The sequence below is a fragment of the Urocitellus parryii genome, chromosome 4 (assembly GCF_045843805.1).
Source record: "Urocitellus parryii isolate mUroPar1 chromosome 4, mUroPar1.hap1, whole genome shotgun sequence".
Lineage (NCBI taxonomy): Eukaryota > Metazoa > Chordata > Mammalia > Rodentia > Sciuridae > Urocitellus > Urocitellus parryii.
In genome coordinates, this window is record NC_135534.1 from 46551387 (window position 1) to 46564285 (window position 12899).

The following is a 12899-nucleotide window of genomic DNA, read 5'->3' on the forward strand; positions in this document are numbered from 1 at the left end:
CTGGGGTCTGGGGCTGCATATAGTGACAGATTGGGGACCAAGGGACAGATTCCCTGAAACCTCTGCATATCCACCTGCCCTCAGGTACACAGACATACAGTCATACAAGCTCACACTCAGACACCCAAGCAAGCCTGCACATGCATGTACATGTGTGTGGCACGTGCATACAAACACACCCATTTTCTCCCTGTTTTACATAAACATGTCTTACACACTACAAGAACACACACACACAAGCACTCATTGGAAGTCAGACACACATGAACACAAAAGTGGGAAGACCATCTCAATGCAGGTACTCAGACACAAACACACACCTACTGGCACACCCTTGTTCTCACACCCTGGGCATCACACCAAGCCATCCAATCAGTCCCCGGGGCCCAGATGGGCAGAGTAGGACTCAGCTATGGCTTCAGGGACCTAGAGGAGCCTGGGGAAGTTTTCAGACACCAGAAGATTTGGGCAAGCGTGAGGACCGTGACTGCATCCTGGCAGCTGGTTAAAGACGGAGGCTGCAGCTGGCCCAGCAATGTACTAGTGTCCAGTCTAATGGCAGGGGGATAGAAGGCTTGGAGGGACAAGTCACTTACAACACAGGTGGCAGATGTGTTGGCCTCAGTGGTGGTTGACAAAGACTCAGCAGGACCCTGTGCAATGCTCTGGGCTGGGGCTGAGCGCCCAGACTGCTCTGTAGTGGCCTCACCAACTGGCTCCGCTTGGGGCTGGGGCCCTGCTGAGGTTCCGTGGGCCTCTGTCTGCTGAGGCAGCAGAACCAGTGAGCTCTCCCGGGAGCTCGTCCTGGCTGAAACATGGCCCAATGGGTAGGATGTGGGCACTGATGACACTGTGCCAGTCCAGAAGCCCTCAGCCTCAGTCACCAATGTGGCAAGGGTGCGGACCACAGCAGGTGTGAACTCTGTGGTCCCACCTTGGGCAGAACCATATACAGAAGTAGGCAGAGACACTTGCTTGGAGAGGATGGTCATTTTCTGTGTGGTGCTCTTTCGTGGAGCAATGGATACTGTGGAGGCCACCCCTGCAGCCATGGCCACACCTCCAGAGGTTGGGCGTTTGGCTCCCAGAAGCAGGCCTGGAGCTATGCTTGTTGTATCTTCAGCCGGGGTGAGAGACAGTGCTGGGCTAAGTGTCAGAGCAGGTGGAGTTGTGGTTATCGCCAGAGACGTGGCCTGATGCTGAAGTGGAGGCGTGATGACAGAGCCTTTGGGGCCTGATGTGGCCACTGAGGCAGATGTGCCCACCTTGGCCAAGGGTAGGCTGGTATCAGGAGGCAAACCAGAGAGGAGCTGGGATGGCCGAGTTGACTCCAGAGACTTGGAGGCTGTGGCCCCTAGCCCGAGAGCAACTGTGGTCAGGCTGGTGGCTACCAGGGGCCCTGGGGACAGAGCTGCAGGCCTGGTGGCTGAGGTATGCTGGACTGGGCGGGGCAGGGCAGTGGGGACTAGACTTGGATGTGGGGATGCTGGCAGTCCTATGGGATGGCCATGCCCAGTCGCACCCTTCTCTGTGGATGGCACTACCTGCCTTCCTGTTGCGGCAAGAGAACTAACTGGAGTCTGCTGTGGTGCTGTGCTGGCCGTGGCCGGGGAGCTGCTGGGACTCGAAAGGGTCTGGGTCTGAATGGGCTGGGGGGTCTCTGTCTTGTTTGTGACCTTAGCTAATGAGGATGTCAACAAAGTCTTGTGGGATCCTGAGGAGGTAGGGGACATGGAGATCACTCCAGAAGAAGCCACAGGCCTGGAGGAGATACTTGCTGGCAAGGCAGGCTGTAGGGGTGTCGTCTTAATAGTCAAGGAGCCATGATCTGTGACTGTCACTGCTTTGGTCATGAGTGGGAAGCGAGGTGCAGGGGGTGACCGTGAGGAGACTGTGATGTTGGGGCTCCCTGCGAAGGTCATAGTCACCCTGGCTGTCTCCATAGCACCTGATACCATGCCAGGTGTGGGTGTCTGCAGCAAAAGGGGAAGGGTTGCAGATTCTGGGGGGTAGGAGGTGGCCAGGAGGCTGGTAGTCACTCCCTTGCTGGCAGGGGCCTCTGTGGGGTGGGTAGAGAGGTTGGATGCAGTGAGCCCCAGCGGCTGTTGCAGAGAGGACTGGGTGGGGCTTGGGGACAGTACTGGCACTTTACTGGCTGCCATTGGTGGGTTCAGGGCCCCGGTGAGTGGAGCTGCTGGAGTGAGAGCTGGCCTGTAGGTGGGGGCCCTGAAAGTTTCCTGAAGAAGTTGAGGTTGCTTGTCACTGGAGGTGGGTGGCACTTGCCCAAGAGGCAGAGTCTCATTGCCAAGCGCCCCTGTAGGAACCCAAATTGCAGGCTCTACACCTGAGCAGACAAGAGAAGAGGTTCGGAAGGTGAGATGACTGCAGCCCCAGGCTACCATCACTGGGCAAGACTGAGGTGTGGGCCTGGACAACTGGCACCCTAACTGATAGGGTGAGGACAGTTTCCAATGGCTGTGCCTTGACATTGGATGACTTTAGAGAAGTTATTAGACTGCCCCGACCTCAAATCCTGATCGAGAGCCAAGAGAACTAAGTCTAAGCCTGGCTGCCCCACTTTATAAGATACCAAGCTGAAGGCTGGGGTTGTGTCTTAGTAGTAGAGCACTTGCTTGGCATGTGTGAGGCACTAGGTTCGATTCTCGGCACCACATATAAATAAATTATTTAATTAAATAAAGGTCGACCCCAAGCTGGTGCTATTCCCACTCTGTGCCTTGTTTGTTTTTTTTTTTTCTCTCTCTATAAATGGATCGAGTGGGCCAGATGAGGCTCTGCCTGCTCTTTTTCCTTTGGAAGGCCTTGTGCTGACCCTGTTGGTCTAGGACCCAGGGTTCTGGGCATGACTCCTCAGTAACACACTGAGGACTGGAGGAAATCTGAGGGAGAAAGGAAAATTCAGGCCACTTACAATCCTCCAAGTAGACACATCTCTGTGTGACTTCATCCAGGACCTTGGGAGCAGGGCACACAGGGACACAGCCTTCTATCCTGAGGACAGAGCAGGGAGCAGTTTAATGGTCTAAAATATGTGTTGTCACCCTTTCTTACCTGGATAAAACAGGTCTCATCCTTCCTTAGGATACGTGTGTGTATGTGCCCAGGCTTATCATACACACTCTCACATGAACCTCCACAGAGATACTGTCACACACATGTACAGGAGCTCACATACCCAAATATATGTGCCATACACTCCTACACACTCCTACCCATCAAGCTAAAAGGGAGAATGCATGCACAGGATACAGTTATGCACACACTGTGCACATGCTCACATGTCTCCACAAAGGCACATTCTCACACAGCCTCATGTACTCCCTGCAAACCTGAAGGGTTCCAAAATATTTACACATACATACATATCTACACAGGCTCCCACAAACAATAATGTATCACCTTGTGCATGTACACAATACCCACCTACATGCAGCTCACATGTGCACAGGTGCAGCTGTGGACAGCTCATGTACTCTTGGATATACAAACATACACAAGGCTCAGCTGTAAGTACATCATACATAAATAGATATACACACATCTGTGGGTCTGTTTGTATGTGTGTCACACTCAAATATAAAGATATAAAGAAACACATTTACTCTGGGGCACACATCCCCATACACACAAGAAACACTCATATACAGGTACATTTGAGTACATACATCTTAATACATGCTCATGTGCACGCCCACAGACTACAAACAAGCCCATTCACACCTGTGTATGTGTATACAAACATGCACAAATATATGCTCAAAACTCTTGTGCACATCTGGACTCCACACCCAGAACCCCCTGGCCCCTCACCTGGGTACATCCTGGCAGCTGGCTGCCTGTGGGTCCCGGCAGGTTTGGAAGCAGGGGCTGGCACAGGCATCGTAGCGCCACTCACAGATTGGGTAGGCAGCCCCCAGTGACTTGGCATCTAGAAAGATGAGAGTCTTTCAACTGATGGAGGCTGGGCACCAGCTCTGTCAAGCACCAGAGCACAGAGGTAATCCCTGCTCAGCACATGACCTCCCTACCCAGTGGAGGAGTCAAGTGGACTCATGTAGGAAAAGTGAAGGGAGAAAAAGCCAAGCTAAGAGAACTATATCCATGATGGCTGGGGTCAGAGCCTGGGAATCCTAGGGATAGGGAGCTTTGAATTTGGGGTAGGCTGAGCCCGAGAGAGCCCTCATATGAGTAGGTGGATTGGGGTTTTGAGGATGGCCAAAGAGGAGGCTTGGACTGCTGATCTTTCACTAAGGCTTCCTTGTCACCCTGCTCCTCTGGGACTTGGTTCCAGGATTGCCCTGTACCCCAGGACACAGTCACCTCCCTTATGCTCTACTCTGGCAGGGCCACTGCAGACCTCTATGAAGATAAGAGGCTCACCCTTGAGGGTGAAGTGAGGCACTGGGGAACTCTGAGCCCAAGGCCCTGCTGGAATACTGTCCAGCAGGTAGAGGAGGCCCTCTTCCCCAAGCTCTGCTTTCTGTATCCAGGGGCCTTCCCAAAGTAGCCTCTCAGGACCTGGATACAGCTTGAGAGCTGCCCTTATTGCCCCAGTAGCTGGAGCAATGATGACAATAACAATAACCATCTCTTACACAGCACCTCACCCTACACTAAACAGTTCATACATACTTACTCATTAATCCTCCCAATAATCCTATGAAGTAGGCATTGTTATTAACCCCAGTATATAGATGAAGAAACTGAAGCACAGATGATGGTGGGAAAATAAACTTTTCCAGGGGAGATGTTCTCAAAAGAGGCCCCTGTGGCCAGTGCTGGATAAATTAGGGAAGGCTCTGTGGCCTGTGATGACTATGTTGGCACAAGCGACCAGTCTCTAAAACTGCAGTCTGAGCAGGGAGGTGTGGGCAGGCTCTGCCACAAGCTGAGGGGAGCAGCCTCACCCTGTCAGCCCGTTCTGACCCTGATCCCCACATTGCTACCAACCATGAAGAAACTGCTTTTCCAAGAGCTTGGCATTTAGGTAACATGTACTATGTGTCAGCCCAGTGCAAAGCTCTTGGGAACCAGTCCATCCTCACAGCAGCCTTCTGAGGCATATGTTCCCATTTTAGAGGTAAAGTCACAGAATGATGGAGGTTGTCCAAGTACCAAGGATCAGGGTCAGGATTAGAGCTCAGGCTGTCCAGCTTCAAAACCTGGGATCATTCTACTCTGCCTTAGTGTCTTCAAGAGAGAGACACAGCCTACTTCTGCCATCAGTTGGTGATGAATTTATAGAGACTGGGGTTCATGGAGGACTCAGTGTATGACCGCTTCCTGTAAGAATGGCCCCGAGGTTTAGGCAGAGATCTACATTTTGGGAACAGACCTACCTGGCAGGGGGAGAGTAAGCCTTAGCCTCTAGTGGAAAGATGAGGGAGCTGCCCCACCACTGCACAGGCCTCCCATGGGAGAAGTGGAGGCTGCTGGCTCCTCAGTCTGGTGCCCCAGTGGGCGGTCTCTAAGCTATGGAGCAGACGTGCAACCATCCGCAGGAAACCTGAGCCATCAGCTATGTGAGCTGCCACCAGGATCATTTCTCCCCTCACTTCCACAAAGGCCACGTATTTCTAGACCATGTAATTAGCCTGTGATAGGAGGCAGGACCCAGGAAACTGGCTGGTCCCCAAGCCACACTGTTCATGGCTCCCTAGACTGGGAACATGGAGAACAGGTCACTTTCTATCCTAGGGGAGGATTCTTATGGCCTCCCTCTGCCAGGAGGGTAAGAGTTCTGTCTATTAGGGCAATGGGAAAGGAATAGCTGGGAAAGGGCAGGAAGAGTAGTTGATTGAGGACCAAGGGCCAAAGCCCAAGGGTGATGGCAAGGAGACACCTACCCCAAAGGTGGAAGAGTGTGCCCCAGCGGAATGCCTCTGTGTGCTCATATAGCCGCAAGGTCAGCCCAAGGCCTGATACATAGAGGAAGAAGCCTGGCTTTGCCAGAGATTCCAGGGCCACCAGGCCCACCCGCCATGTCCCTTGATGCAGCAAGAAGGAGGCGTGGTGGTGGAAGGTTTCACTGCCCTGCCACTTAGCCAGCTCCACAGACCCATTGGCGGTGATGTGGAAGAAGAAGTTGGGTCTGTCTGCTGCCTCCAGGGATACCACATCTGGGTCTGCACAGAGACACATGGGTAAGGTCAGCACAGAGGGGTCCAGACTGAGGGTGAGCAGGCAACACGCTGGCACAGGTCTGCATTCGCAATTGGCTCAGGGTGGCAGTCCCCTGTGGGCTAACTGGGTCCTGCTCCTCCATAGCTTCCCTGGTTCCCTCAGCCAACTACTTCTGCCTGCCAGCTGCCTCCTGTTCCCACTATCTCTGTCTGGGGGGAGGTGAAGGTTTACAGAAGTCCCTGACTACAGAGCCTCAGAAGGTGGCTGAACTGCCTCCTTCTCTCATATCCTCCCCCCCTCCCTCCTTCCCTCCTTTCTCTCCTTCCCTCCCAGCCTCCCCTCCTTCAGCACCTGCCTCTCTCCCAAAAGAGCTGGACTGAGGCCAGGGTGGGACTTACCATGGGCCTTGGCCTTGTACAGAGCAGCTGTCAGCAGGAAATTCACGATGTCCCCTGGCACCACATCTTCTGCCCTCACTAGGGCTATGTCATTGCCCACAGCCTTCATGACCACCAGGGCACCACTAGCCGCCACACTGGACAGCTGGTAGGGGCCCTTACCTAGTGCTAGAGAAAAGAGGCCAGTCATAAGCCCTAACTCCCATCCACCCATCTCACCTACATCAGAGGCTGGGTGCCAGGGAGGGACTGTTTGTGGCCTCTAATCCCAGGCTTTGATGTCTATAAGAAGGAAGGGAGAGGAGATTCAGGCTGGAAGCCCCTGAAGGGAATTGACCCTCTACACAGTGGCTGAATCTTTCACAGAGAACGAGAACCTCAGAAGAAGGACACCCCCAAAGGATACCCAGGCCCCCAAATGTCTCTCCACGCCTGTCTCACTCCTGCAACATTTCCCTGTCAGTCATTTCTCTGTTCTGGGTCACCCTAAGACAAGACATCTATACCTAATCTCTGCCTATCCACTGCCTGAGAAACAAAGACCAGGAGAGTTGGGCTCAGCAGTAGCATTCACCTTTTTATTTCAAGCACATGACACTTTAGTGTCTTCAGGTTCTGTAGCTGTGGGTATAGGTTAGAGTGGGACGTGGATTTCCTAGGTGAATACAAGTCTCCTAACTGAGATTCCTGCCTCTGGTGTGCCTCCATGGCTACCTGAACAACACTCCCTTCTGGGACTGGTCTAGGGCCTTTCCCCATGCCTTTCCCCCATAGATCCAATGAGCCCAACCCTCCCCTGCCACACACACACCTGTGCCACCCCTTCCCCTACTCCCTGCCACACTGAACTTCTCTCACTCTTCCTTAAGAGAGCCATGCTCTGTCCTAGCTCATTTCTCCATCATGCTGTTCCACCCCCACAGAGTAGTCCTCTGTTTTGTGCCTGGCATATGCCTACGCAGTCTCTAGGGACAAGCTCAAATGTCACCTCCTTGGTGAAGCTTTCCCTGCACCCTCTCCTGCAAGACACAAAAGTTTTCCCTCTTTCTTTGTGCCCCACCAGCTCTATGATGAGGATCTGAACTGGGGGGTCCCTGTAATCTTCCCCACCAAAGAGAAGATGGGCTGTCCTATATGGTAAATGGTAACAACTGGCTCTGGAAAAGTAAAAGTGAGTGTGATGTGTTTGCTGATTTCCATGGTGTAAATATTCTCGGCAGTGATCGATTTCAAACTACCAACTGAATGAGGAGTTAGGAACACAAACTGGGTGCCAGGGATGCAGTGAGAGCTGCTCCAGGGATCCCTTGTGACAGGTCCCTTTACCGTTGACTTCCCAGCACCCCACAGGGCCTGGGCCAGAAATGTTGGTAGAAGAGTGGAGCAAGGAACGAAGAGGTGGGCGGGTGAGTAGGTGGAGGATGCTAGAAACAGCTTGTCCTTTGCCAGTTATTGCCACCCAAAATGCCACAGAAGGGAGAAATCTCTGCTCAGAGCTGTTTTGCTGAAATGTCTTGCCTGATGTCAGACAGGCCCTGCCTGTCCCAGGATTGCAATTCTTCCATTAGAGATTCATTCCTTTAGGAGTTGAAGATTTGGGGCCAGTAGGATTCCCTAGGGACCAACATTTTGGCATTTTAGTCCCTAGGGACCAACATTATATCATAGACTAGCCCTAAACTTGCCCTAACTGGGGGTCTTTTTAAGGAGAGAGGGCAAAATTCCCCTAGCCCGTCCCCTTCCTGCCATATTCTTGTCAGGGGTTGAGTCTCAAACCAAAATCAGATAATGCACGTAAATGAGGACAAAGCCTTAGGCCTATACCCACACAGACTGGCTGTGCAGGATGATACCTCGAGGGTTGGGGGCTTGGAAGTCAAGGTTGAACAGCACTAAGGATCAGAGGAGCATCCATCTCTGCCAAGGCCTGACCTTGGCCCAACTGAACAAAATTCAGTGCTGAAAAATACTCTGGGTAGCCCTCCCCCTGCTGCCAGGTCAGCCCCAGGATGAAATTGATCATATGGCTCTAATGCTGGATACTAAACCTCCTTGGGTCCTTAGTTATGACCTTTGATTTTGCCCTCATTAACAATCTAGGTGTGTGAGCATATCTTGGTATCCTGAAACCTTGACTATATTTGAAGATGGATCTGACAGGCCATATATTTTGCCCCAGGCTTCCTCAGAAAGAGCAGTTTGCATTTGCTTTTGCCAACTCAAATCTTCAGGGAACCTAAGACGACACTCCGTGGGCCTGATGAGCTACATTAGGAAGGCAGCAAAGAAGGCACATTGGTGCAAATGGGGGTTGTACTTCCTGGCAAAGCTGCCCTGGGTGAGCATAATCTCTGGGAAGCTGACTGGCCTGGGCCCACACAGGGCCTGCAGGAACCAATAGAACAGGTTCCCTGGGCATCCCTAGGCCCCACACTATCAGGGCTATTTGCATAACATAGTTCCTCCTGGATCTATGTAAGCTCTTCTAGAGACAGCTGCACCTCAGGATGGCCAATGCTGGTGTGGTATAAGGGTAGGGCTGACAGTTCCTAGCCCTTGAATCTCCATTTGGGGACGATGGGCTTACCTTTGTTAAAGAAGTCACAGTCATATGCTGAAAGAGAGAACAGAGACTTCTTGAGAGCTGGTTCAGAGCCTGGAACAGATAGAGTCAAGGCCCCTAGCCTACCAGCCTCCCTCCTTCCCCAAGAGCCAGGCCTGGCCTGGCTTCCAAACTCCAAGATTTAGGAATGGTCTTAGATTCAGATGTCTTAAGGATAAGGAAATACAGCAGTTCCTCTATGCACCCCCAGCACAAGACTCAAAGCCTGTCACAAAGTAGGTGTTCAGCAATGGGTTGAATAAATGAATGAATGAATGCTGGCAGAAGGTTGTATTTTGTGTGGCTTTAAAGAGTAGGTTTAGAACCAAGGAGTAGGAGCTCCAACTGGAAATATCGTGGAAGATCTCCAGAGGAGGAATGCAAGCATAAGAAAGAAGGTGGTTTTCAAAGAGCTTTGAGTGGGAAGGGGACCAAGGGCCTCCAGAGTCCCAAGCTTCTTCAGGCTCTTCTGTGTAATCTCCCTGGCTCAGAAGTACTTCCAACAATCAGTCAGGCATTGACAAGCTCCTAGCAGTGATCTTAGCACGCCCTCTAGTGGCAGAGTCTAGAACCACAGCCTGTTCCCCTGGTGCCTCAGCCATGGATTCCTCAATCCACAAGAGTAAGCTGGGACCTTGCAGGGATACCTAAAACCAGGAATAAGGTCGTGAGGTATGAGCTGGGTGGACCTGGGATAAAGGTTGAGGAGGGGTCCGCTTCACATGTACTTATGGTCTGAAGACAGTCACCAACTCCACTCCACACTCCAAGCCTATGGTTAACATCTTTGACATTGCCCTCCATCAAGGGCACTCGTTCAGGAAGTAACCTGCCATGTGGCAACAGGAGAGTACCAATCTCTCCTCATTTGTGAACCCTGCTCTGAATAAACATAACTTGAACTAGAAATTCTACGTCCAAGTCTCTGGTTTCAGCTATGTACCCAGTCAACAGGTGGCTCAGAAGAGTCCTTAAAAGCCAGCTATCTGGGGTCATAGCAGAGTTCAAATCCCATGTTTCTTCATTCATCAACTGAGTGTGCTGGGGCAGGTTACTTAACATCTGCCAAATTTAGTGTCCTCCTGCTATCACCTTCCAGGGTAAGGCAAAATGCTTGCCTCAGGAGCAATATTTAAGGAGAGAGGGCAAAATTCCCAGTAATTAAATTGTGAAAGTTGTCAGAACCAAACGGAGTCACTTGTGTAAAGCTCCAACAGCAGCAACAAAATAATGCAGGAAACCAGGAAGGCATGAAAGGGGATCTCACATATACACACCTGGAAATAAGAACTACCACAAAAACCTGCCCGAACTACACCCCTGCACCAAGAACACTTCTGCAAGGACATCTGTTCTAAACTGTCTGTTCAATCTTGGACTATTGATCCTTGTTTTTAATCTTTACAGCCAAGGATTGTTTTGCTTCCAAAATATCATATAAATCTCATTTTGCCTCTAAGAACTTCCCCTTGCCACAGCCTCTTTGAATACACTCTCAACTTACTCTGGCAGACATATTCCCACTGCAGTGCTATTCCCAAATAAACTTATTAGTCTCTGAAGAATGTGTCTTATTTAGGTTAATAAAATAAATGCTACTTTAATGCAATGGTTTTTCTACACCAAAATTAATGCAAAAGTCCATGATAAAATATCAAATTTTAAAATAAAGATGGGCTGAGCCTGAGGCAAAAGGAAAAAATCAATAATATTGATCCTTTGATATTTTGTTCATCAAGGATTTTTTGCAGCCATTTTTATTTTTTAAAAAACATTGCATTAATATGTTATTTTTCTTGTTTCCTGAGTTTTCTGGTGCCCCCTAAGTCTCATGCTTCAATGAGTATCTCACTCACCTCACTCTAGTCCTGGGTATCAATGAGGTAATGCACACATGGCACAGAGCCTGGCTCACAGTAGATACTATGTAAGTGTCTGTGTCCCTCTCCTTCCTGAAAGATTGCTATCAGAGAAGCAGAGGGACAGAGAGAATGCATGAAGACCCAGGGCATATGTGGTAAAGGATCTTAGAGGAAAACAGGCAAAAGAAAGAGAGGTTCAAGGCAGGTGCTTCCCATCATCCTCCTAGGGTCTTCCTACCTGAAGGACATACCAGCACCCATGTCTCCATGAAAAAAATGACTGCAACCCCCACAACAAGTGCAGAGCACTGGGTCAAATGCTTCCCATGTATTGTCTCATGTACATCCTAACAGTTGTCTCCACTCCTCTACTACAGAGAAGGAAACTCAGTGTAAGGAATGTACGTAGGCCAGCTGGCTTGGTGGAACTGGGGTCCAAACACGGATGGTCTGACTCCAGAACCTGGGTAATCACTATTGCACCCAAACATGGAGTATGCTTGTATCAGGGAGATCCATTGGGTGCAGAAATATATAACCAGTAATCAATTAATAATCACTAACTTTCCATATATTTACTTCATCTTTTAAACATTAACTTTTATAGACAATATTAAATATTGTTAATAGTTAACATTAAATATTAGTATATTATGCATTATATTTAAAATTGTTCTGTTATATATTTATACTACCACTGATATATGTGTATATATTTATGTATCAAATTATGTGTGAATACCTGTGTGCTTAAGTATTTAAAGACGTTCAATAAACTGCATTTGCACACAACCACTGCTCCGAATAAACATAACTTGTGCTACCTCTGTGGGAGTCTTGGTAGTTCAGCTGACAAAGGGCTTTTATGTTCATTATCCCTTTTGATTCTCACAATAACCCTGGTGAGGCAGGTCTAGTGCTATTTTTCAGATGAGAAAATTGAGCACCAGAGAGGCAGGGTGGCTTGTTTGCTGTCACACAGCATGCAAATGGCAGTTCTGGGCCTGAAACCCAAGGCTCCAGACACCTCTAGCAGAATGGTTAAAAGCACAGGTTTGGTACTGTCTGGGGATGACCCCTGGCTACACCACTAATCCATGTGACTTTGAGCATGTTACTTTACCTCCCTCCCTAGGCCAACTGTAACAAAGGGATGCACAATCCTATTGCAAAGGGTAGGCATAAGAACTCAGTGAATAATACCCATGAAGTAGTTGGTGCCTGGCACATGCTGGGTACTCAATAACACTGGCCAGGGTATTATAAGGTACCCTACTCTGTTCCCTCAGATGATGGGCCTGGGATACTCACGGCAGAGGCGGGGGGTCCGCCAGTCAACAGCCACCCCCTGCTGGCAGCACTGGTGGGCATAGGCAGACACACTGGCACAGAAGCACTCACAGTCACCACCCCGGCTGCACCCACATGTATCCGTCAGGCAGTTTGAATAAAACCAAGTGACATCGACCTGGGGGAGGTCAGAAGTCAAGAGGTCAGAGGACAGATCCTAAATGTCAGACCTGCATTTTTTTGTCTGCTGGCCACCAGCACAAACTCAAGAGGATCACAGAATAAATTGGTAAGCTGCCCATGAGGGGTGAGGGGTGGGGGCAGAAGGCAGCCAGCTCAGAAGGAAACAAGAACCACATGGCACACACAGACACCCTAAGCTCTGTTCTTATTCGGGTCAGACTGCTGGATTCAGGGGCCAAGGAGTGGCCGAAGAACAGAGTTTGAACTGCCCAGCTGGGCTGGAGACTGCTGAGGCCAGTCTGACAGCACCCTTTAAGGCCTTGGAGGGACCGTGCAGGGCTGAGCCCTGGAGTTCCTATCTCCACAAAAGGTACAGCAGGCAAGAGATAGGGCCACAGCTTGACGGGTTTGTGTCCACTC

At 50.3% G+C, this 12899-nt stretch overlaps 1 protein-coding gene across 1 annotated transcript in view; it reads right to left on the reverse strand.

Annotated features, from left to right (window-relative positions):
- Otog (otogelin) overlaps window positions 1-12899 on the reverse strand; it is a 73246-nt gene that overhangs the window by 18958 nt on the left and 41389 nt on the right. Inside the window, exons 30-36 of the mRNA XM_026399023.2 lie at window positions 12318-12474; window positions 9130-9156; window positions 6543-6710; window positions 5868-6146; window positions 3832-3949; window positions 2933-3012; window positions 597-2344 (exon numbers count right to left, since the gene is read on the reverse strand). Of these exons, the coding sequence (XP_026254808.2) occupies window positions 597-2344; window positions 2933-3012; window positions 3832-3949; window positions 5868-6146; window positions 6543-6710; window positions 9130-9156; window positions 12318-12474 (2577 nt within the window). The remainder of the gene's footprint in view (window positions 1-596; window positions 2345-2932; window positions 3013-3831; window positions 3950-5867; window positions 6147-6542; window positions 6711-9129; window positions 9157-12317; window positions 12475-12899) is intronic.